Source organism: Syngnathus typhle, linkage group LG12 (genome assembly GCF_033458585.1).
Source record: "Syngnathus typhle isolate RoL2023-S1 ecotype Sweden linkage group LG12, RoL_Styp_1.0, whole genome shotgun sequence".
Classification (NCBI taxonomy): Eukaryota; Metazoa; Chordata; class Actinopteri; order Syngnathiformes; family Syngnathidae; genus Syngnathus; species Syngnathus typhle.
This window is the reverse complement of record NC_083749.1, coordinates 2,325,445-2,347,389: the sequence shown is the minus strand read 5'-3', so window position 1 is coordinate 2,347,389 and position 21,945 is coordinate 2,325,445. Positions and strand designations below refer to the sequence as shown.

The following is a 21,945-nucleotide window of genomic DNA, read 5'->3' as shown; positions in this document are numbered from 1 at the left end:
AACCACGTGTCCGGCTTTAGCTTTAAGAAGCTTTTGCAGCTCACAGCGAGTGCGGCTGTGGACAAGAATAGTTGAGCAGAGATCAATGTTCTTCCTCTCTAAATTAATGAGGCTAATTTTAATGGCACAGCTTCGGCACTGGTGATCCGATGGGTATCGGATGGCCTTCACGGGGGTGTGCACACATTCGCAAAGCTGAAAATTTTCAATTATGGACATGAAACAGGATATGGCTAAGTCATATTTTATTTGATCAATTGATATCGTTTGACCCATCGAGTTGATATTTTCATTTATAAAACGCACAGTTGAAAGTGAACAAAAAACATACAGCCGCTTACTAATCGTCAACAGCGAGGTAAGCAGAAATTTACAATGCAAAATGAGTGAGGGTTTTGTTTTTTTGTGTATAGGAAGGGTTGGTGGCGCATTGAAGGGCTTGTCACAACTCAATTTACCGAACCTTGAGATGAAAACAAACACGGGCACACAAAGAGCTAAATGGATGTCGCGAGGCGTGAGAGCGGAATGGCTGTGTTAGGGGAAAGAATGATAAGTCATTTGATGTGAGAAAGATTATCTCGACAGGATGGGTTTGAGTCAACACCCTCACTGGGAGATTCACAAAGACACGCACAGTTGCACGTATACTGGGAAAAACAACGGCAAGAAAAAATTGATCCACAACAGAGGACGATTTTACGCACAGTTAGTGGGGAAGTGAAACTGCGCTGAGGGGAAACAAACAGAATTTAGTCGGGTAACAAGTTTAGAAGAAATGTCCTTTCCACGCATGTTGAGGTTTTCTCATTTTGTGTCCACACAAATCAATAGCAATAAGTTGTCGTCAATAGTGTTTGTGGAAAAAGAAGGTTGGAGGACAAACGATTATTTCTACTTTACACACATCACATGTAATGATGATAGGTCGGTGAGGGGCGGAGCCACAGCGAGGGGGTGGAGCCAGCAACAAAAGCAGTGCATTTGGTGTTTAAGGTTAAAAACGGCAGGAGAAAAAATACCTCAAAGTACATCGTTATTAACATTATACGCTTAGAAAAGTACATTTCATTCATGACGTGTTTTTCTTTTTTTCCACTACTTTTACTTTTGATTGCATGTTCTGTCCATTCAATCAAAGCATTGAGAATGAAACGTACGAAAAATAAAATAAATTACAAACGCACAACAAGATAAGTCGTTAGCTTGGGATAGTCTTAGCACAAATGTTCTCTTTCCTTTCTGACCGCCTGATCATCTGAAACAACAGGTGCAAAATTAAAAAAAAAAAAATCTGATCCCGTGAGGCACATAGACACCATCTGAGACTTGAATTCTTTCATGTAGAGTCTTGCCCAATGACATAACGCTTCATATGGAATCCAAATCCGCTTTACTGTCACTGTCAGCGAAATAGTCCAAAGTCATCTTTGCGAGCTTATTCATCGGTTTTAAAGCAAAACTTGCATATGTACAGTCTCCATCTTGGAATCCAACCACGTTGTCCTCATAGAGACAATAAGCAAAAGTGGTTATTAGGCCGTCAGTACAGAAAACGATTATTGGAAATATCATCTTTGATTCTTGTGACTTTCCAGAAAGTGAAAAAAATGGGTTTCTTCTGCTATTCTCTGTGATTGTATTTGTTGGATTGGTGTGTTGTTCCCCAGCGGCGGTTCCTTCTAATGGATAGTAGGCAGCTCGCCCAGCCACGCACCAGGTAGTGGGCGTCGACATGTATACTCATTCTGCAAGGGAAAGATGATGTTAGAAACATCTAGTAGTGGTTCAAAAGAAAAAGTGTTCAAGTCATTTCAGTGGTCGGTGATTTGAAAGTAACAGCAGGCAAGATTGGTGAAAGACAGAGATATTTGACGCTGCATTTGGACCTGTACAATTGTCCAAAAGATTTTTTTCTCTTGTTCTGTGTGAACACACAGAAGCTTCTTGCATTCCTGTAAGAAATGCATTCGATATGTTTTGTAGACTAAAGCTTTTGCGAGAGCTCTCTGGGCTTGGTAATTGGACATCTTTTCATAAGATGCTAGTTTGGACCAAGCAAGCCAATATTAATTTAGTCTTTGAAATACAGGCAGATTTCAGAGAATTTCTTCATTTTTAGTTTCTTCCCTGTGACACTTACACACAGATGTCAAAGTCAGGGCCTGGGGTCCAGATATGGCTCGCCGCATTATTTTAGGTGGCCCGCGAAGACAAATTGTGCATCGAATTCATGTCAATTCCGAAATTTCAAATTGCTTTCACTTTTAAAAAATACAGATAGTGTTAGCAATTTTTATCACCATTCTTTTTTTTTTTCAATTAATTAATTATTTGATTTCAATATTTCATTTTTAAATATTTGAACAGTTTTTATCCGTCTCTGTTTTGAAATCAATCAGTTTGTTGTGTAGCCTATACTATATATACACTATGAGACGTTCATACATTTATTTGGGTCTACAATTTTAATGGCCCTTTGAAGCAAACTATGATGCGGCCCGCGACAAAAATCAATTTGACACCCCTGCTCATACGTAATACAAAATGCATACATGCTGCTTCCTTCCGTGCAGATATCATAAGTTCAACTCACGGACTACCCAGCCACTGCTGGTCTTGAGCTTTGATAAAAAATCTTACATCGGGAAGGGCCAAAGTGTCAAACATATCATCCGAGTAACTCGCTGACAAATATCACTTCTTTGCCACTACTGTACTCAGTTACTCCAGCAAGAGAATTGAAGGAAATCTAAATATAAAAGACGGGGGATATGAGCGAGGAATAAAATTCGCCACTTAGTAAGCATCCCCGCGCGACGCAATCAAAAATAGACGTCTTGCTTTGCAACTGGTAATGAATCAATTAGTAGCGAAGCAGCTGCCTTCCTATCTGCCTTGTTTTCACTTCCTCCACTGTGCATTTGTTTTGCTTACAGTACATCATTACCAAGCTTGTATTCATAATCTCAAATTGAGCTGTCAAAAACGACAAAAGCCAATGAAAATATTTTACCATTACCCTCTTCAATTTTAATGATCTCTTCTTTGCATGACAACGTATACTAAATATTCATATTAATGCCCCGCCCCCTTTCTGCTGCTTTCAATGACATCATTGATAAGGACATGGAGGGCTGCCCGCTCGGTGTTATAGTTTTCCTATCCGTCACTAGCGATTAGCTTGACTTTGGCTATCTTTGCATAAGTAGATGATGAATTTCACTCGACTTTTAGAGTTGAGCTTCCAAGCTGGCTAGATCCCAAAAGAAACTCCACAAGCCGGATTGGCTTGAAGCTTTTAGTGACACCGATAAAAGGTGACAGCTGGTTGGCCATTGATGATCTCCGTAATCATGTTCTCGGGTCATGTCAGGGATATTTTGCCTCCGAGCACAGCGAGGCATTTAAAAACTGTAATGTCTCGAGACAAGCCAATAGCTGACATCATACATAGATCAAAAAATGAGTCTTTAGGAGATTCTAGTGACCGCCTCATACTTCCCTTCATATGATATTCTTCCGCGAGTGTAGCAACACAATGTAGCAACACTTCCAATTCTCTCGCGGCGTGCCAAACGGGAAATAAGAATGTTTGAGCGGGGCTAGCCTGCAAGTCTATAACATTTTTGTTGGAAGCAGCTAGTGAAGTCGAATGATTTCTAACAATCTATGATGGCTCATTTTATTTATTCATTCAATTTTAAATGCTCAAGTTGGACTCTAAATAGGAGACTTATGAAACTAGATCAACAATGTTACACGAAAATAGTCAAATGAATGTGACTAAAGTTATATGCCAAGCATTTTAAGATTATGTTGCGTAATCTCAACTACTTTGAGATAAATAGACATCCTAATCAGGTTTTATCGGAAGCACAGTGAGCCAATTGGTTCAGGTTTTTGAAAGTGAGACCAAAACCAGAACAAAACAAAAAAAAGTCCTAAGATCTTACACAATCACTTAAATAGACACAAAGGCAAAAAAGAGAGCCATCTTTAATCTTCAAAAGACTTGTGTTTACAGCTAATTCCTTTTCAAACCTTCCTTTATCTTTGGGCCAAATATTTGATGAGACTGAAATTAATGAGCCGGGGCGACTGAAATGAGTGTAATATCGTTATCATGCAAAAGTGTGAATTCCTTGTCAAGCACAAATGAAACAAAAGAATTCCAAGTTATGACATTTATCGTGAGATTTCGTCATCTGGCAAATGGATCATTTCACAACAAAAGTCAAGTCAAGTCAAGTCAAGTTTATTTGTATAGCCCTAAATCACAAGCAGTCTCAAAGGGCTTCACATAGACAGAAATTGACAATTATTCTCAAAGCATCCCCTGATCTTAAGCTCCCAAAAGGGCAAGGAAAAACTTAAAAACCCCTAGCAGGGGGAAAATGAGAAACCTTGAGAAGGGACCACAGATGGAAGGATCCCCCTTTCAGGATCACCAGGTTGAAATGGATGCAGAGAGGGCACAAATGATACAACATGAAAATCAATTAAATAAAAAGTGGATGTCCATGTCACAGCAGAGGGCTGCCGAAAGGAGCCCTCAATTGTCCTGGCAGTGCTCTTCGAGGAGGTTGAGCTGCAGTTCCCCTATCCTGAATTGGCCACGAGAATCCAGATAGCCGCTGTCAGCATGGGTACCACCTAACCACCTCCCCGGCCGGGGAGGGGGGAGGGAGGGGGTGGAGAGGGAGAGAAAACAAACTCCAGCCGAATCGGCCACTACAGGTTAGTTAAAGGCCATGTCATAGAAATGTGTCTTTAAACGTGTCTTAAATGTTTCTACTGAGGTAGCAGTCCTAATATCCATTGGTAGGGCATTCCAAAGCTCTGGAGCCCGAATAGAAAATGCTCTAGAGCCTGCAGACATTTTCTTAGCCCTCGGTGTCGCTAAAAGGGTAGCGTTTTGCGAACGAAGGTTACGAGACGGAACATAAGGAACAACTAGGTCGACGAGATATGAAGGCGCTAAGCCTTGCAGCGATTTATAGGTTAATAGAAGAACCTTGAAGTCACATCTTAAATGGACCGGAAGCCAATGTAAGTTGGCTAGTATTGGGGTAATGTGATCAAATTTTCTTGTCCGAGAGAGCAGCCTTGCAGCGGCATTTTGTACTAACTGTAGACTTTTGATGCGGGACTTAGGAAGACCCGAAAATAGTACATTACAGTAGTCCAGGCGCGACGTGACGAACGCATGTATAATAGTTTCCGCATCACCGGTCGAAAGGATCGGACGAATCTTTGCAATATTACGAAGGTGAAAAAACGCAATTCTGGTTATATTCTTAATGTGCTTTTGAAAGGAGAGAGTTTGGTCAAATATTACCCCGAGATTAGTTACAGTATCGCTTTGAGTGATAGTACGGTTATCTATAGTTATAGCGGTTTCCTTGAATAAGTGTTGATAACGAGCTGGACCAATTTGAAAAAAACAAAAAAACATTTGGCCTGAAAATAAAAGATGACCACTAAATTTGAGAAATGTTGCGTTTCCAAGAAAATAATTATTTCAATAATTTCAACCACATTCAATTATCTTTTCCCTATCGTTGATGATTGCAAAATTAACCACCGCCATTTCTCTTCTAATGAAAAGCAAACAGCGGTACACACAAGTGGTGTGCATGCACGGTCAAAATAAATCATTCAGGCCAGATGAAGGATGAATATTACATTTAAAACAGCACTGGACATAATTAATCTATGCCTGTGGCAAGGTTCATCCAAAGTGGCGAGCAAAGACTAGTAAAATGATTTTTCATATCGTGCCCTATTTATCGCTATTACAATCAGTTTTTTATTAAACTAAGCATTGAGACTCATTTAAAAAAAACATCCACGATGCTTAATCAGTATTTGCATATTGGCTGTTGCGAAAGATAAAAACAGGGAACAGCGTTAATCTCCTTGCATACCAACAAAAGATGGCAGCGCTAAGCTTCTTCGTTTGTTTTTTTTCCTGAGGAAACCCAATAAATTTACAAGGGAAAACCAGAGAAGCTTGTATCAGCATTTGATGGATGGTACACAGCGAGTTGCTTTTTCACGGGAGTGCTCGCTGTCAGACACGCAAGCACTCAACCTTCTGATTAATAAAGACCTAGATGCATTTAACATTCTATTATGATTCAGTAAACAAGGCCGCATGGGCAGAAGGAAAGTATAAATGAAATTGTCTTTTTGACAGCGGTTTGTTCTCTGAATGAGAGAATGCTAATGATGATAGCACTCTCGCTAATTATATGGCTTCAGATTGTGTTTTGAGTGAAAAAATGTAGCAGAACTAAAAAGTGGCTATTAGAGTGACAGATTAATGAAGCAACATCTTTATTGCGCGCACAGTCCAGCATGTCCCGAAAACTATTCAACAATGAGGACCGGCCGTTCGGGAATCTCCCGACATTACCGATGGCCGCAACCCTCCTGCGATAATCAGTCTGCAGAAAATAAAACATCCGTCGCTATCAGCAGTGATGTGGCAAGTTGACATGAATTAATAATAACCCTGTATAAATACTTGACAGGTATACTGAAGTGCATATTCACGTCCGTGTGGTATTAAATGGAATATCCTAAAAAACTGAGCAATGTTTTGTATGTACACAGCTCTGAGATTTCCCGAAGGAGATCATATCCGACAGGCTTTGGAGCCAGCACGTCTTGGGGGAGGTGTCATTGTGTTTGCGTTTATTTACAGAACGCGGGTGAATATGTGCATGTTTCAGCTGCACTTTGCCGTGTGATTTATGGCGGTTGTGATTTATCCAGGTGATGGATGAGCGCGTTAAGAACTACGGCCATGCCAATGCTCTCTAAGTCTCTGTCGCCGTATATTGTGTGGTAGCGTATAAAACAAGTCAATGCAATATTAAATTATCCTCACAGGGTAAAACAAAGATGAAATACAGAGCAATTGCCAGTCAATCACGATCCATTCCAAGATTCTGGTTGAGCTCTTTTGGATTTTTTTTTTTTTGTTCTGAGAACACCTGCTAATTTGTTTTGGGGGGGAAAGTAGACTGGATTTTAGACTACCGTAGTTTCCGGACTATAAGACGCACCTAAAAACCTAAAAGCTTTCTCAAAAGTCGACAGTACGCCTTATAGTCCGGTGCGCCTTATATATGGACCAAATTCCTAAATTTAAACTGGCCCGAAGCGTTGTGTCATGAAATCGATCATAAGTGGCCCGCTGAAGACGATGAATCACGAATCAAAAAGTCTATGGATCATTATTTTGTGATTATAAAGTAATTTGTTGCATCTGAAGTTGAAATAAAAAAAGATAAAATGGAGAAGGATTTGATTTGGATTAAAAATCTGACATGATGCATTAATGGTGCGCCATATAGTCCGGTGCGCCTTATATAAGGACAAAGTTTTAAAATGGGCCATTCATTGAAGGTGCGCCTTATAGTCCGGAAAATACGGTACTTAAGAGCAGGTTTAAATTGTGTCGCAGTCTGGTTAGTTTTGCGATCCAGCATTCCATTTTTGTAAACCGCTTAACCTGTTCAGGATAGTAAGGAACGATCCCAGCTGGCTCGGAGCAAAATTCAGACTGGCACCAGTCAGTGATAGCGAGCTTTCACACTCGCATTCAATGAGTGGGAACTGAAATGCAAATCAGGCGAGTGAAACCATGACACGGTCAGTGAATTTCTATCAACAAGGCATTGTTCCAAATGATCAAACATATGCTTGATAAGTGTTATTTTACGGTAGAGTTGGTGCATTCAGAATCTGAGTCGACTTCTTGCTATACAGAGACGAGGTCATGTGCAAAAATGAATTGATCGTCGTGTACCCGCAATGCCGAAGCATTTGTAAACTCCTCCTGTTTCCAATTAACCCCCCACCTGTCTCTTTCCTACTGTGGGATCTCAACCAGACAATTTGTGTTTACTGACCGCACATCTGGCTGCTTTGCTTTTGGGATTTCATTTCCAAACGCAAGCCAAGCGTTGCTCTAACAATTTCATACAGAGCAGAGCACAGAAGAACATCGTTCGCCGTTTTTAATTTCGACAATCCAATTAAGCTCCGGGCGTTTAGTATCTACCTCGACTCGGATGTGATGAAGAGTTACTTGTAGGCATGTTAGTCGTGACTCACTCCGGCTGTGATGTAAGTGGGCTCACACTTAAGCAAATATGACGGCAGTGGCAAAATATGGAGCGTTCCAGTGTTATGATAGCGAGAGATGATTGCTCGAAGCTATGCGGATAACAAAACAAAAGTGGCTCAGTTAGATGAGGTTTAGCGTGCTTGTAGGTATTTTTTTTTCCTGTTGACAATGACCTCAAAATATTCACATTGACCTTACTATGAAAATGATTTTGCATTGGGATGATTACTATAATAATCATTCGAATAGCTGATGTACTTGAATTCAAATTCCTATTAAGAGTCCAGGCATGCATTCACCGTGTGTGACAGTCTAATCCAAAAGGTAAGTCACGACTCAATGTTCAATTTTCACCATTTTAATCCCGAGTTGATACGAGACACATTTCTGAAGGCAAATGATTGCCTTCGAACGATTCGACGTTTCATCACTCGCATCGTTTGGCTTCTGACTACCGTCATTTTCGGACTATAAGTCGCACCGGAGTATAAGTCGCACCAGCCATAAAATGCCCAAAAAAGTGAAAAAAAAACATATATATGTATACAAGTCGCTCCTGAGTATAAGTCGCCCCCCCACCCAAACTATGAAAGAAACCGCGACTTATAGTCCGAAAATTACGGTAATTCCTGACATTTGTCACCATCATTTTTCAGAGCTTTATGAATGACATGTAAATGCCATGAGAAGACAAAGTGTAGGGCAAATTCTATGTTATTCCCTTTTGCTCGTCCTCAAATCTGAAAACATGCTGACCTTTTCGCTAAAAGGCCATTTTGCGTAATCAATTTACCGCAATGTGGTTCACTCGGATTCATCGTTAGCAACAATTAAGTTGCATGATACATGTTCGTATCAACTAACCAGCTCGAATCATCCTAGGTTTCCATCTCCAATGAGTCACGAGCCTTGGTGTTGACAGTTTTACGCATCGCTTCATTAATTCCTCAAGCCAATCTTTAAACAAGTCTTTCTCGCGTAATGGCCGATAGGGAAGATTCCGTTCGTATCTTTGTTGGCCAGTAAAAAACAAAAAAAAAACAATTACGAGGTTAACTTGAACTGTGACTTATTGATTTAATAAAACATGTTGACACAAAGCCCAACAGCTGCAGGATGCCTCGTACCACCGGAATGGCGCTTGACGTTTGCCCGGGGAGACGAAAGCGCGAGTCAGCCTTTAATGAAAGTGTCATGCTAAACCTTGGATGAATAACAGGCGGAAAAAAGGCATTTAGCTGGAGGAAATTACCAACATACCCTAAAAGTTCAACTTTAAATTGTGTCACTAAACAACCGCGGGAATGTGATGGTCCCGTTATTGAGTTTATACGACACCAGTTAGGGAGTATTAAGAAACGACAACTTGTTTTATGACAGATTTCTATCTCCTATCGTCCAATCTTGTAAAGAAATTCCATAAATAGGATCCCGGAGCTACATGGCGCTGATGTTGTTTCCCTCTGACTGCTGTTGATTTCACGCAGGCACTATTCTGTCCTCATTTAAAATCAGTCGGCCTTTTTTCTCTCACCGGGCAACACAACTAGAAAGCAAACGAGAAATGCGAGCTCCAAAGAAGGAACAATAGAAACAGGATTTTGTGAAAACCCCGTAGGAGGATTGTTACATTTTATTTAGATCCAGCCATCCGTTTTGTATTCTGCTTGTCCTCATTGGGGTCACGGTGTGAGCTGAGGGCTAAATCAGCTGACTTTATTATTTTCCGCAACATCATAGGTGTGAAATACAACCCACCGCCGGAGTTTTATTTGTGTCGCAACCCCCGTGTGGCAACAAATAAATGTATCGCCACGTTAATTTATTAGCACCGTGTTGGCAACGTCATTTTATACCACGGGAATATTCTTCTGCATGAAGGTGGGTGGCTTTGATCTAAAGATGGAGAACACAATTCTACCCCACAGCTGGCGGCAAGAGCAACACGGGGGTAGGTAGAAAGGATTCTAAAATTCAATTTAGCCCAGTAGCGGGGGTGGGTGGATCATTTGTGCAACAGAGCTGCTTCCCCTCATATACTTATGAACACTTCCAAAGGGGAAACTGCGCTTTAGACACATTTGAATTCCAGATGCTGCCAATAATACTCTCATCTGTGTTTGGTTTGGAGTGTGACAATACTTCTGCACGAGTAATCCTGCAGCCTTGGGTGAAAAACAATGATTACAGCATAGCCTTGCATGCATCATTGTTCGGCTCATCCTGCACGGGGACTTATTTTGAGAATGACCTAGCAATTGGGAGAAGAGGGCATGAAATTGCTTCCCGGTTCTAAAGACCTTGTTGTGATGAGTCTCTGAAAATCCTTATCAAATGGCTTTGTCGCTCAAACAGCTGCTCACACCACCAAAGAAATACACCGAGTACTTTTGTTGATATGATTCTGAACCACTGAGTCGAACGGGGCAACTTAATTTTGCTTGAACTTAGGAACCGAGGTTTTGAACTGGGATTTGGAAATTAGAAGAAAATTAGAGGATCAGATTTGAAAGTAAGTATAGCTTACGGCAGTCGCACCTCAGCTCCTAATCCTTTAAAAGTGACTCTGTACAGGGGACAGGGAGCGGAAAATGAAAGTGTTCCTCTAAATGGCTCGTGGAGGGATGCCTGTCAAGTGGAACGGGTCTTGTGGGGAAATTAGACATGTCAAGCGAGCGCTACGGGTGGCTGTGTGGCATCGTTGCCGCCTCAAAGGGGGAGAGGCTACACTCGCAGGATGGCAAACACAAAGAATGCTTAATTAAATGACCACCGAGACAAATGTGTTCTTTTCCATCCCTGACAATTCAAAGCCGCGATGTTAGCAACCCTTGTGTTGAATTATTGTAGATTGCCATATGCTATTACATCACAAAAGTTTCTTTATCTAATTCTTTGGAAACTTCTTTTCATATGTCATTTTCTCTGTGTGGTGTCCCACAGGGCTCAACTTTAAGCCATCTATAAATTCCAACCCAATAAAAGATTTTTCCCCTGAGAAAAATAGAAACTTTTTCAGTTTCATACTGTGTAAAAATCAAATCATTTCTTTCAGTCTCAAAGAAAATAGCAAAAGTGTTGTTAAAACAAAAATATATTGACCGAAATTGTGAGTCATGCAAAACCGGTGCAGTATAATTTCTACTAGTGTTAGTGTCCAATTATTCATTATTCCCTTACATCCAAATCTTTTTTTTTTTTAATGTTACATCTGTGAGCTCAGTAAATTAAAACAATTATGCTTTTTTTTTTATATTTCCAAGGCCAGCATAATCCTCTAAAACCTCCACATCAGTTCATTTAAAAACAGTCTTAAAATGCTGATCTTAAGGCGAACACCTGAATAATTGGAGGCATTAAGTGATGTTGCAAGTCAAAATGTGAGTCAAGGTTAGTTAATTAGTCATTTTAGAGGGTATACTTGCTCATATATTTACCTTTCTGATGAGGCTTTGTATTTTGAATTTGATTTCTACTTTTAGGCTGATGCGATGGATCATACCTCACACTCCCTGGAGCTAGACATTGTGCAAGTGCAGGAGCCAGTGCCGTTGCCAAGCACTTCCAATGCCTCCGGACTGGCGGCAGGGTTGTAGCTCATGTAATATTCTTGCAGCTGGGTGCTTAGGTCCTGCTCCGGCTCGGGACTTTTTTTGCGACATTTTCTCCCCACCATGGATCGCTGGTGGAGCAATCTGGTTGCGCCCGGGTAGCGGCGCCACAAGACGTAGACGATGGTCAAAATGAGAGACATGCTGAAGAAGAGTGCCACACTGCCTACCACGACTTTATGCAGAGTCATATGTTCCGTCTCTGGGGGTAGAATGTGAGTGGGTCGACTACGTGCCACCGAGTCTCTTGGATCTTTACTCATGTGCCCGGGGAACGTAGGGCGAGGAATAGGTTGCGGTCGAAATGGTGGGTGCGGATGGTAGGTTGGTGATATGAGTGGAGAACCGCTAGTGGGGGCAAAGGTCGGCTCGTTGGTGGCTTCGGAAAAAAGCTCCGACATCGGCGAGGGTGTCTCGGTCAGAACGTAATCGGTTTCCTCGCAAATGGCGTGGTTCCTTGTGGCTTCCATAATCTTTTCTCCTTGGAGATACTTTGGGCTGCTGCATATCATAGTGGTGTCTTTTGTGCCACGGAAATTTCTCAACCAAGCCACCAGCGGACATATGCCAGTGGTACAATCCCATATGTTGCCAGCCAGGCTGATGGAAGTCAGCGAGATCCACGCCGACGCCGCCTCTTGAGATACGTTGGACAGTTTGTTGGATTCCAAGTTGAGAACTTGAAGGTTGGGCAAGCAGTGGAACACGGCCGGATCCAGGATCTGTATTTCATTTCCAGACAGGTCGAGTTTCTGCAGCGTATACCACGTCCACGGAAGTCCCTGATTGACCACCTTGATTCGGTTCCACTGCAGGTATAACGATCTCAGATTGGCGAGACGAGGAAAGAGAAAAAAGTTGATCCGGGTGAACTGGTTATGCTCAAGATGCAACTCCATCAGCTTCTGTAACCCTAAAAAGGTGGTGCGCGTGAGAGCCTTGATTCGATTGTAGCCCAAATCCAGAAACTCCAAACTTCGGCACTCGAGGAACGCTCGGATGGGGATGTTGGAGAGACCGTTTGAGCGGAGGTGTAGGTTTTGCAACTTCCGCAAACCGTGGAATTGTCCCGGTTGCAGGATTTCCAACTTGTTGTACGACAGGTCTAAACTACGAAGATTGGGAATTCCGTGGAATGTCGAATTGTGCAGCGACGTGATCTTGTTCGAGCTCAGAATGAGTTCTTTTAGTCTCCGAACTCCCTGGAATGCCCGACTGTCGACCGCTGAAATCTGATTGTGATCCAGGTATATCCAGAGAAGCTGACCCAAGTGAGCAAACTGATACGGTAACAGAGTGTGGAGCTCATTATAGCGCATGGAGAGACCCTGGCACCCGACGGAAATATTTTCTGGGACATCCAAGAAAGCGGACGAATCGCAACTGACCGTCTTCCCTTCGCACCGACAACTATTTGGGCACGTGCGCTCGACGAAGCTGAACAATAAGGGAACTCTCAAAAGGAGAAGGAGTGGAAAGAGGAGGTGCGCCACTCGTCCATCGTTCAACATTGGACCTGGAAGAGAAGACCGTACATTTTACAATTTCATTTGTCACAACATCAAATTTGATGTCTAACACATAATAGTAATGTCGAATACCTGCAACAAAGTTCAAACGCTGTCCGCGGTTAAATTTAGCACCGCCGACCCCGTTAACACGGGGTATACGGTACGACTCTTAATTCCCATTAAGGTAGATGATGGAGGGGGGGGGGGGGGGTTCAGATGTTAGCCGCGTATTATACAGTGGTTATTTATGGATGAATTATCACATATGCTCCAGACGGATTAAATAGTCTTACTAAATTTGTCTCTTAATTTCTTTTGAGAAGCACATGACATAAATGTAAACTATAATTAAGAAGAGTGGTAAAAAATGGACGTGATGTGAGGTGACGGTGAGTAAATGAGAGTAGGGACAATGTGCCGTGTGAAAATGTGTTCTATTAATAAATCTCTTGGCTCCTCCAAGCCATAAATGCAGCGCAGCTTCCATCTTATCCATTAGCTGCTCTGTCAAGTGCTTAAGAGTTCAATGTACCGGACCTATTCATTAGTTGTATTAAAATGATTCCAATTCTCATTGGAGCAGTTAAAATGAACTTGGTAAGCTCAAAGAAAGGATGAACAGATTTTGATGGCCTGAAACATTAGATGAGATGATATGCATGAGAGAAATGGCGGTCAGCCATTTTCTTATTGATGTTGCTGCTTGGCTGAATATCTAATTAGCGCACATTGATTCCGTATGGATCCCTGCGTAGACAAAAGATTAAGAAGCAAGTGTTTATCAGGTCCCCAAGTGAGGCGTGGAGAGATTTGAACTCTCGTCTCGTTTGATTAACCTCAGGTTCAATGCTGCCATTATATATATATCTATATTTTTTATACCTTCGAATTTGAGTGACTTCTTTATATAGTATAAAAAAAAAACTTGATCTCTGTGGGGATGCTCATGAAAACTGGAAAAAAAAAACATGGTGGAAAAAGTTGAAAAGGACTAAATAGTATAGCTGGCAACCAAAGAGATTTAATCTAATCGGATAGATGAACATCTGATTACTGTATCTCGTGTTTTTTCTTTCTTTATCAAAGCTTGACCAATTGAAGCCGGAGGCGGCGAAGTTTTTTTTTTTTACAAAATAACTCTTGCCAACTGTTAATGCCTTTCCGTTTAAAGCAACTATAATGTCTGTAGTCGAGTTTGCGGTCTGTAATTTATAGTTTATTGACCCGTTAACCTTTACGTTACAAATGCAATTTCGGACAGCCAAGAATCGAGCAAGCAACGCCTCATTACTCGTAGATTGGTGAAGTCGATGTACAACTGTATTTACTGATATGCAAATGCAGCACCCAGCAAAATTCCCAGAAGCTCTCGAAACTCACTTTTCATATGTCACCTAAGGTTATGCTTTTTTTTTTTTTTTTTCTCATCTGCCGAAGATGAGACGACTTTCCAGCCGAAGGGTACGGAAGGTTGTGCCAGTCCCCGAAGACTCAGCTGTCGTGTTGCTTGGCATCGCGACGCCTTGATATTTCATTTGAATGCACCAGGCTCTAAGCAGCAATGCAAAGGCTATTAGCCAAAGTGCCCGAGGGGCTTGGCCAACCGTGTGCGGGTCAAATTCCCAAGCACTCGGAACAAATGAGAAGAGAGCCAGAAATGCAACTATATCCACTATTTGGTATTAAACGTTCAACTTACGAATATTATACTATAGTTTGCGTTTCATTGCGGAGACATTTTGGGATTGGAAACAGGCACAATCGACTCCATTATGGAATTGTGCTTTTAGTTGATATGCTGTAAGCAATGCAGAATATAGTTGTGCTAGTGCAAGCCTTGTTTAATGTGCATGGAAATTTGAGAAAAATTACTCTTCCAGGTTCGGGAAAATGAAGCTTCATATTTGCTTCATGAACCAGTTGAAGATTCATTTTGCTATGACTAGATTTTTGAAATTCCCACAGTCCAGAGGTGATCTGTCATCTTATGGTCATTAGTTTCTCAAATGTGTTGACGCTCACAACTCTCCTCTATCATCAACACTTTTGTAGTTGAGAATTATTCGAAAGTTCATCTTCATTTGATCCGAGAAGCTGTTAGTTTGAAAGTGTATGATGTGTGACTGAGCTTAGGCAAGCAGAATTTGAGATGGGCACTTTAGTATTGTGATTTACGACATAACTGACCATGCGCACTTAGATTTAGGGCACATAAAATAAAAAAGCACTCCCGGGACTTAAAAGTATGGGACATATTATAAGTCATGGGGACCATCTTATTCCACGGTGATTCACTCAACACACTAGCATTACAATATTGATTTTTTTCACTTTTTACATGACTAACAGCGATTATTTCAGAAGCAATTAAATAAAATTTGCAAGTCAGAAGTTAAAAGTGGAGGGTTTATGATAAAAGATTTTTTGGGGGTGGGCTGTGCGTGGTAACCAATGAAGACCAGTGAAATCCTTCAATACACCATTTTATAACGCAGCCGGGTGTATGTGAGATTGAGAAAAGGCATTAGAATTCCACGTGATTAACAATCGAGGTTGTAAGCTCACTTCTGCTGAAGAGGCTTAGTGAGGGATGTTTCAAACAAGGACTCGTGAGCGTATTGACCTCCTAAAGTATAAAAGTAGATAAATGAAGGTCTGTGCTTCAACTGCTCGTTGACTCTTTCATTAGAAAAGAAAGTCTTGAATAATTAACACTCCAAAAGTCCTATTGCCACCTGTAGGACATTTCTCAACAATCTACTGCAGATCGGTGTGAAGATGAAGAAAAGCACAACTCCAAGTCCTCAATTGATGTCTTTAACATACATCAAATTCCCGCGGATGCGTGAGTTTAACATTTTTATTGATTGCAGCGTTTATCATGGTCACTAAGGCATCTTGATTCTGATTGACCAGTTCATCTGGGTAAATTTTTGGTTTAAAAAAAAAAAAAGACAAATAAATAATAATAAAAAAAAACTTAATAAAATAACTAAGAGAAATGAATTAATTAAATTAAACAAATTAAATAAACTAAATAAATTAAATAAATTAAATGAAAAAAAAAAATAGACAAGTATAATCCATGGAGGCGGCCATAATTGTTTTATCCAGCATGATGAGCGACGGGGTGTTGGCACCAAAGCGAACATATATGCAGCGGAACACGCCTAGCATCACGTATAGCTATGCTAACAATATTAACATTCATGGTTTTTCTAAGGGTGGCTGGTTGGCAATTTATCAAAACAAACTCACATTTTCAGCTGTTCTTATCTACCCCGTCAGTCAAACGGTTGAAGGAATCTTCCAAAAGAGCCAAATGATAACTCGATATCATATTCTTGCTGACTGGGGCAGGGGAATAATATAGCATGGTGATTGGATTTTCTTATTATTGTTTTGGTTTTGGCAGGCTAAGCACTGCTGTCCGATGTATTTACACGTGAGTGCCGCACATGCACAACTGGAGGTATCGGGTTGCAAGTTTTTGGCGTGGCGGCAAATTATTTCAGTGGACTGCAGGGTTCAAAATATGTTCCCGAATGTTATCTTCAAGCATTTTTGAAAATTTTACTAATATCAGACATCACGATGAGTCGGGGAGTGTAAATATAAGATACCCCAACCAACAATTTGCTGTATATGGCTTTGTGTTCTTTTAAATTGATGTTGCTATTTACTTGTACGCCATAGCTGACTTTTAAAGGGCAAGTAGCTCAATTTAGTTGATGTCGTTTTGATAACTCCGGTTCGGCCCTATTTTTTTTTCTTCGTCTACACTATTTTGCAGTTGCTGAGGTCTTTTGTTGTTGTTGTTGTTGTTGTTGTTGTTGTTGTTGTTGCATAATAGAGGCAAACATCTCCTCCGGGTTATCCCACCAAGTATGAAGCACACACTGAGGATAGAACGAAAAAGCATATCCAACAATTTCACGATGCGGAGAGTGCCTGGGCTCAGCAAATAAAATGCGGCAAGAGTTTATTAGCTGATGACTGAGAAAGCCTGCAGACTTTACTGTGACTCTTGTCATTTAACGACTTTGAAAATATTCGCATCTTCCTGATCTTGGAAATATCAACTGCTTCTGACATTACTGAGCGTATTTCATGTCTTGTTTATAATTGAAGTCTCGTGAAATATAGTTGTTGGCGAACGATGCGTCGGCTTGGCAATATGTATTCAAATGCGCCCAATCAAAATGGAAAGGAGACCGTACGGTATTCTGCTATAACAAGAAGATCCAAATCTAGTTTGGAGCGGAGACAACTGCTGTATCTGCTTGTCACGCACATGGAGTCATTAGTGCCGTGCCATTGTTTCTCTCCCCCGTCACGCTGGAATTTCTGACGTTTGGTTATATTTCTTCCGTGTCTCGCCTGCAGCCTTCCCTTGGACTCGAGTAAATTAAAATGAGACTTTGTCAGAGATGCTGAGTCACGCAAAAATCACAACTCGGGGGAAATAGCCACATACGCTACTGCAATGATTTTAAGTTTGAATCATTTAGTGAAATCATTAGAGCCATATTTTTAACTGAGAAATTCTGGCAGGGATCAGATTTTCCTCTTTGTGTCTTCTCCGGCCATGATTAATGCAAAGCTTGATTCACAATGGTCCGCTCTGTGCCAAGAATCACTAATCGAACCCATTTTGCCGTTTTACAGCATTCCATTGTCTCCTACTTTCACCAACCGGTTAAAGATGCTCATATTGACCGTTTGCGATGAACCAAGCTCATTTCCTGGGAGGTTGGCTTTGGCGGAAATCTTCTATCATGTCCTCGTTTTTTATCCTTGAATCAATTCGCGGCGTGATCTTGAGGTCCACACCGTATTAGTAGATTGTCAACATAATTTGTCAAGGACCCAACACAGTCCAAACCGTGCCTTTCTGCTCTAAGTCTTCAATCTCTGCCCGTATCTTCCTGCTAGCGTAGCATTGGTATTCCACAGCAGGCCGCTTGTTTCCTCCCGGCTACCGTGATCTTTTTCACGAGGTCACAGATCTGAATTTTACCCCTCTGCTACTGCTTCACCTCTCGTCTCTCTTGTGGTTGATGTGTTTGATTTTACCCATGGATGGTTCAATTACCTGGGCCAAGGAGGTCGTGTTTTCAATGCCCTTGGTTAGTTTTAAGTCCTCTAACTTGCTATCGACGGTTCCTCATACTTTAAATGGGTCTTGTGACTTAACGTGCCTTTTTGGTTTGGTGATGATGAGCAATTGAATCCAGCCAAGCCCACACTAGTGATTAATAAATTGGTCCAAATTCCATTTCCCAAGTACACTTATGAACACAGCGAGTATTTTCACTTAGTGATGTGCATGCTATGATTTGAATTAGTCTTTTCATTGCTTTGATAAAAGCAACTAGCACTGAATCGGGAGCAATTTTTTTGTTCATCCAATGCAGTCAATCGACTTTGGCAGGGTGATTAAGCAATTTGCGTATGCGTCCTATTTCCGAGACGTTCTGAATTATTTGTGGCTTTCAGGATCGTTTGAAAATAACAAAATGGAACGTAATGGACGGAAATAATCGCTATTCTCTTTAAACCTGGTATGTTCCATCAAAATAGTTTCTTTGCCAAATAATTACTCCTCCTCTGAGGACCGATTACAATCTGATAAAGAATTTCCATTATTGGATGAATTGACTTTTTATTGTCACACATCCTTACATAAAAAAATAAAATAAAATTATGCTTAAATTGTGTTTGTTAAACAGTTCTGCTGCTATTGGAGGCTAGACAGCATGCATAAATTTACAGAAATGTCACTACTGCGGCTGTAGATGGCCATCAAGAGACACATACCAGGCAGAAAATCTAATCCAAGCACAAACCTAATGCAGTCACGCTAAATCACATTTTTGGAAGATGGCACTGCTGGATTTTCATGAATTGCTCAAGTGACACAATTCCGACATACTCTTCCCGGATGTCACAGTTGGGTAATGACTTGTAGTAGGATACAATTGTGGTGGGTGAACTTGAGTTACACTCTACTCTGACAAATGTCAAAGAACATAATTGTTGGTGTGAATTAGTTGGACTGCTAATTAAAACACCATTTTTATGCATGCATGTGTGGGCAGCGTGGAAGGCCCACTGTTTGGGTCACGTCGACTCACAACATGTGATGCAATATAATGAGATCCAGCAAATGTGCCTCCACGAAAAAATAATCATGCACAATTTTGACTAACGGTGCCAAGTGATATTGCGCAATCAGGTGACCAAAATATTTGTTCATTCAACTGTAATTATGACAGAAACGAGATGTTTTATTATGTCATAAATACTAATATATTGCGCATAGTTTGTGCCAATTATGTGTATGGTTGAATTCAAAAAAAAATGGCAAATGGAAGAAGTTTCATAGAGACAAATGGAGCTATTTGCATACATGTCATGTCCTGTCATCCCACATTGTGTGTGTGAGAGCAGACATGGAAAATGACCCCCCCTCACTGCACCAGAGAAAAAAAAACATATTTTGCATCCCAAACTCAGCGGTGTATTTTAACCAGCCTATCCCACACATTAAAAATAAAGATTGATTGGAAGCCGCAGAAGGCAAGGGAAGTGTGGGTTTGTGGCTCCTGAGCTGTACCTTCTGAGCAGTAAAATGGAGGAGGCGTGTGGGATCAGATTGGAGGAGCTGTTTGAGGGGGGGGGGGGGGGGGGGGGGGGGGCAGCAGAAGTTAGAGGAATGACTCAAATCCGCCACAGCTTGCAATGCTGTGGAAAAGTGCAGACTGCTCCCCTGCGTATCCATTTAATAAACCTCATTGTGCAATTCTCATTTTGCGAGTCCACTGCGCAATTACGCTTCAACGCGCGTCTTTGTCATCTACATTAAATGTGACAATCATTTCCCGTCCTTGATGCGACAGGATCACGATATGGAAATGCACCTGACTAAATTTGGTACGTTTAAATACTCACCCATGTTGTCTCATCCGCGCGTCCGCTCCGTTCCTTAATACAGTCGTGTGATTCTTCAGGACCGATCACGACTTCCCCTAGTCCCCCTTGTCCAATCCAGACCCACAAAAAAAAAAACTGGCGGAACCCCCTCAAGCAAGCGGTGATTCACCTTGGATCATTCCTAAAAAAAAGAAATAAATCTTCCGGTGGTTCAAGCGTTCAAAGTTTGTTCCAATGCGCACTGGCGCTGCGTAACTCTCCGCGCATCACAGAAAATGTGTCATCAAAACTCAAATTGCGAATGTATCTTCGGATTTGAATCATGATTTTCGAAGGCGCACGGATGAAAAATAACAGCACGTTTCAAAAGTGTCCAAAGTCAGAGAAGAGCACGGTTGTGGCGCAGAGATGGGCGCAGCCTCCTCGCCAAGCAGGTGCTCCATGCAAGCGCACGTCAGCAATGTGGTGGATTTGCAGGGGCGCGTGCTCTGCCTACCCAGATGCGTGCGTGCGCGCGCGCTCCCCATGCGTGGGGGACGCGTGCGCGAAGGAGGACGCAAGACTCCACTCAATGCATTGTTGAACAGCTGTAGGCGCCTTCTGGTCAAATATGAGATTTGTTGTTTGTTCAATGATCAATTTGCTCCCTGAATCGGGATTGTGTTAAGGGTTGGGGGGGGGGGGGGGGGGCATGAAGATTGGAATTATTACGGGGTGAGTGGGTGCAGATTCATCCACTCTCACGTTGCATAATTACTGCAGCTGAAAATGGCAAATGTCGTGCTTTGCAAGAACAGATGCTGTTGTCTTCCAAGATATCGGATATAATGAAGTGAAACGATGACTACTTCCAAAGTATATTCATCATTTGATTTACATTTGGAATTCAGAAATGCCGACAGAATATGAAATGTCAGACCACCTACTCGGAAAAACTGCAAGTATACGAAATCAGTGGCTTCGTTTACATGCAATAATTATTTAAATTGTCCGTTTAAAGCATCTATTAGCTTCACGCTAATGCTAACACCATAGGGAATACATATATAACCCATGTAGACATCAAATATAACTGTACTTGTAGTCATATATTCTTGATCATCTGCGACGAGTTGGGAGAAGCTCAGATGTGCATTTTTGTCGTCTCCTTGGATTTGCCTTGATGTATGAGATTGTAAGATATATATAGACGGAAATATATATTTACTTTTTTTGTAAAATGGTATTTAGTGTTACAAAATTGTAGTTGCAAAGGGCATCAGGAGTTAAAAAAAATAAAATAAAACGGAAAAATGCTGCAATGCTCATCGCCAGATTATATCTCTAGTCAATCAAAAATAATAACTTTGGCCTTCGAGATGTCAGACTAGACAGAAGTGATAAAGCTTGAAATTGACAACCGGTTAGGATGTGATGAAAACGCGTGAAACCATATTTTCCAACGACAAGAGCCCCCTTTCGATTTAGTTTTTTTTTTCTCGAAGGAAAATGGACATTTCTTTTGAAACTGCTTCCATGGTAACCACCCTATTATTATGTTTATGATTTTACCTCCTAATTGGCTACCTATAGCTGATCACCTGATAATCAAAGAAGCAACTGTTTTTGCAAACGTGTCACGTAGGATTTTCAAAATGACATGTCACTCCGTTCTCACATTGCCATCATAATGCACCCTTTTAAGTTTTCCTAGAAGCTGACAGTACCTCAGCAATGCTTTAAATCATCACGTTGCATCAAAACT

At 41.3% G+C, this 21,945-nt stretch overlaps 1 protein-coding gene across 5 annotated transcripts; it reads right to left on the bottom strand.

The window, feature by feature from the left end:
• Nucleotides 1-237: 237 nt before the first annotated feature.
• On the bottom strand, nucleotides 238-20,672 carry lrrtm4l1 (leucine rich repeat transmembrane neuronal 4 like 1). 5 transcript variants are annotated; one of them, XR_009716417.1, is made up of 4 exons: nucleotides 20,220-20,672; nucleotides 11,925-13,270; nucleotides 11,581-11,838; nucleotides 238-1,748 (listed from the first exon to the last, which is right to left on the bottom strand). XR_009716417.1 is itself a non-coding variant. In XM_061293626.1 (4 exons), the coding sequence occupies exons 1-3, from the start codon at nucleotides 20,221-20,223 to the stop codon at nucleotides 11,662-11,664; spliced, it is 1,527 nt and encodes a 508-aa protein (XP_061149610.1). In that variant the 5' UTR covers nucleotides 20,224-20,672; the 3' UTR covers nucleotides 238-1,748; nucleotides 11,646-11,661. The 5 variants fall into 5 exon arrangements, 3 of the variants coding, with proteins under 3 accessions (XP_061149610.1, XP_061149607.1, XP_061149609.1); XM_061293626.1 differs by having other exon boundaries at nucleotides 11,646-11,838; XR_009716416.1 differs by having other exon boundaries at nucleotides 11,581-13,270.
• Nucleotides 20,673-21,945: the final 1,273 nt, after the last annotated feature.

What these genes read in the sequence shown, in the direction of transcription:
- lrrtm4l1 (XM_061293623.1), bottom strand. An exon ending in CTAGCTCCAGGGAGTGTGAG is followed by an intron (nt 1,749 to 11,645) that starts GTATGATCCATC and finishes TTTCCCTTGCAG; the next exon opens with AATGAGTATACATGTCGACG.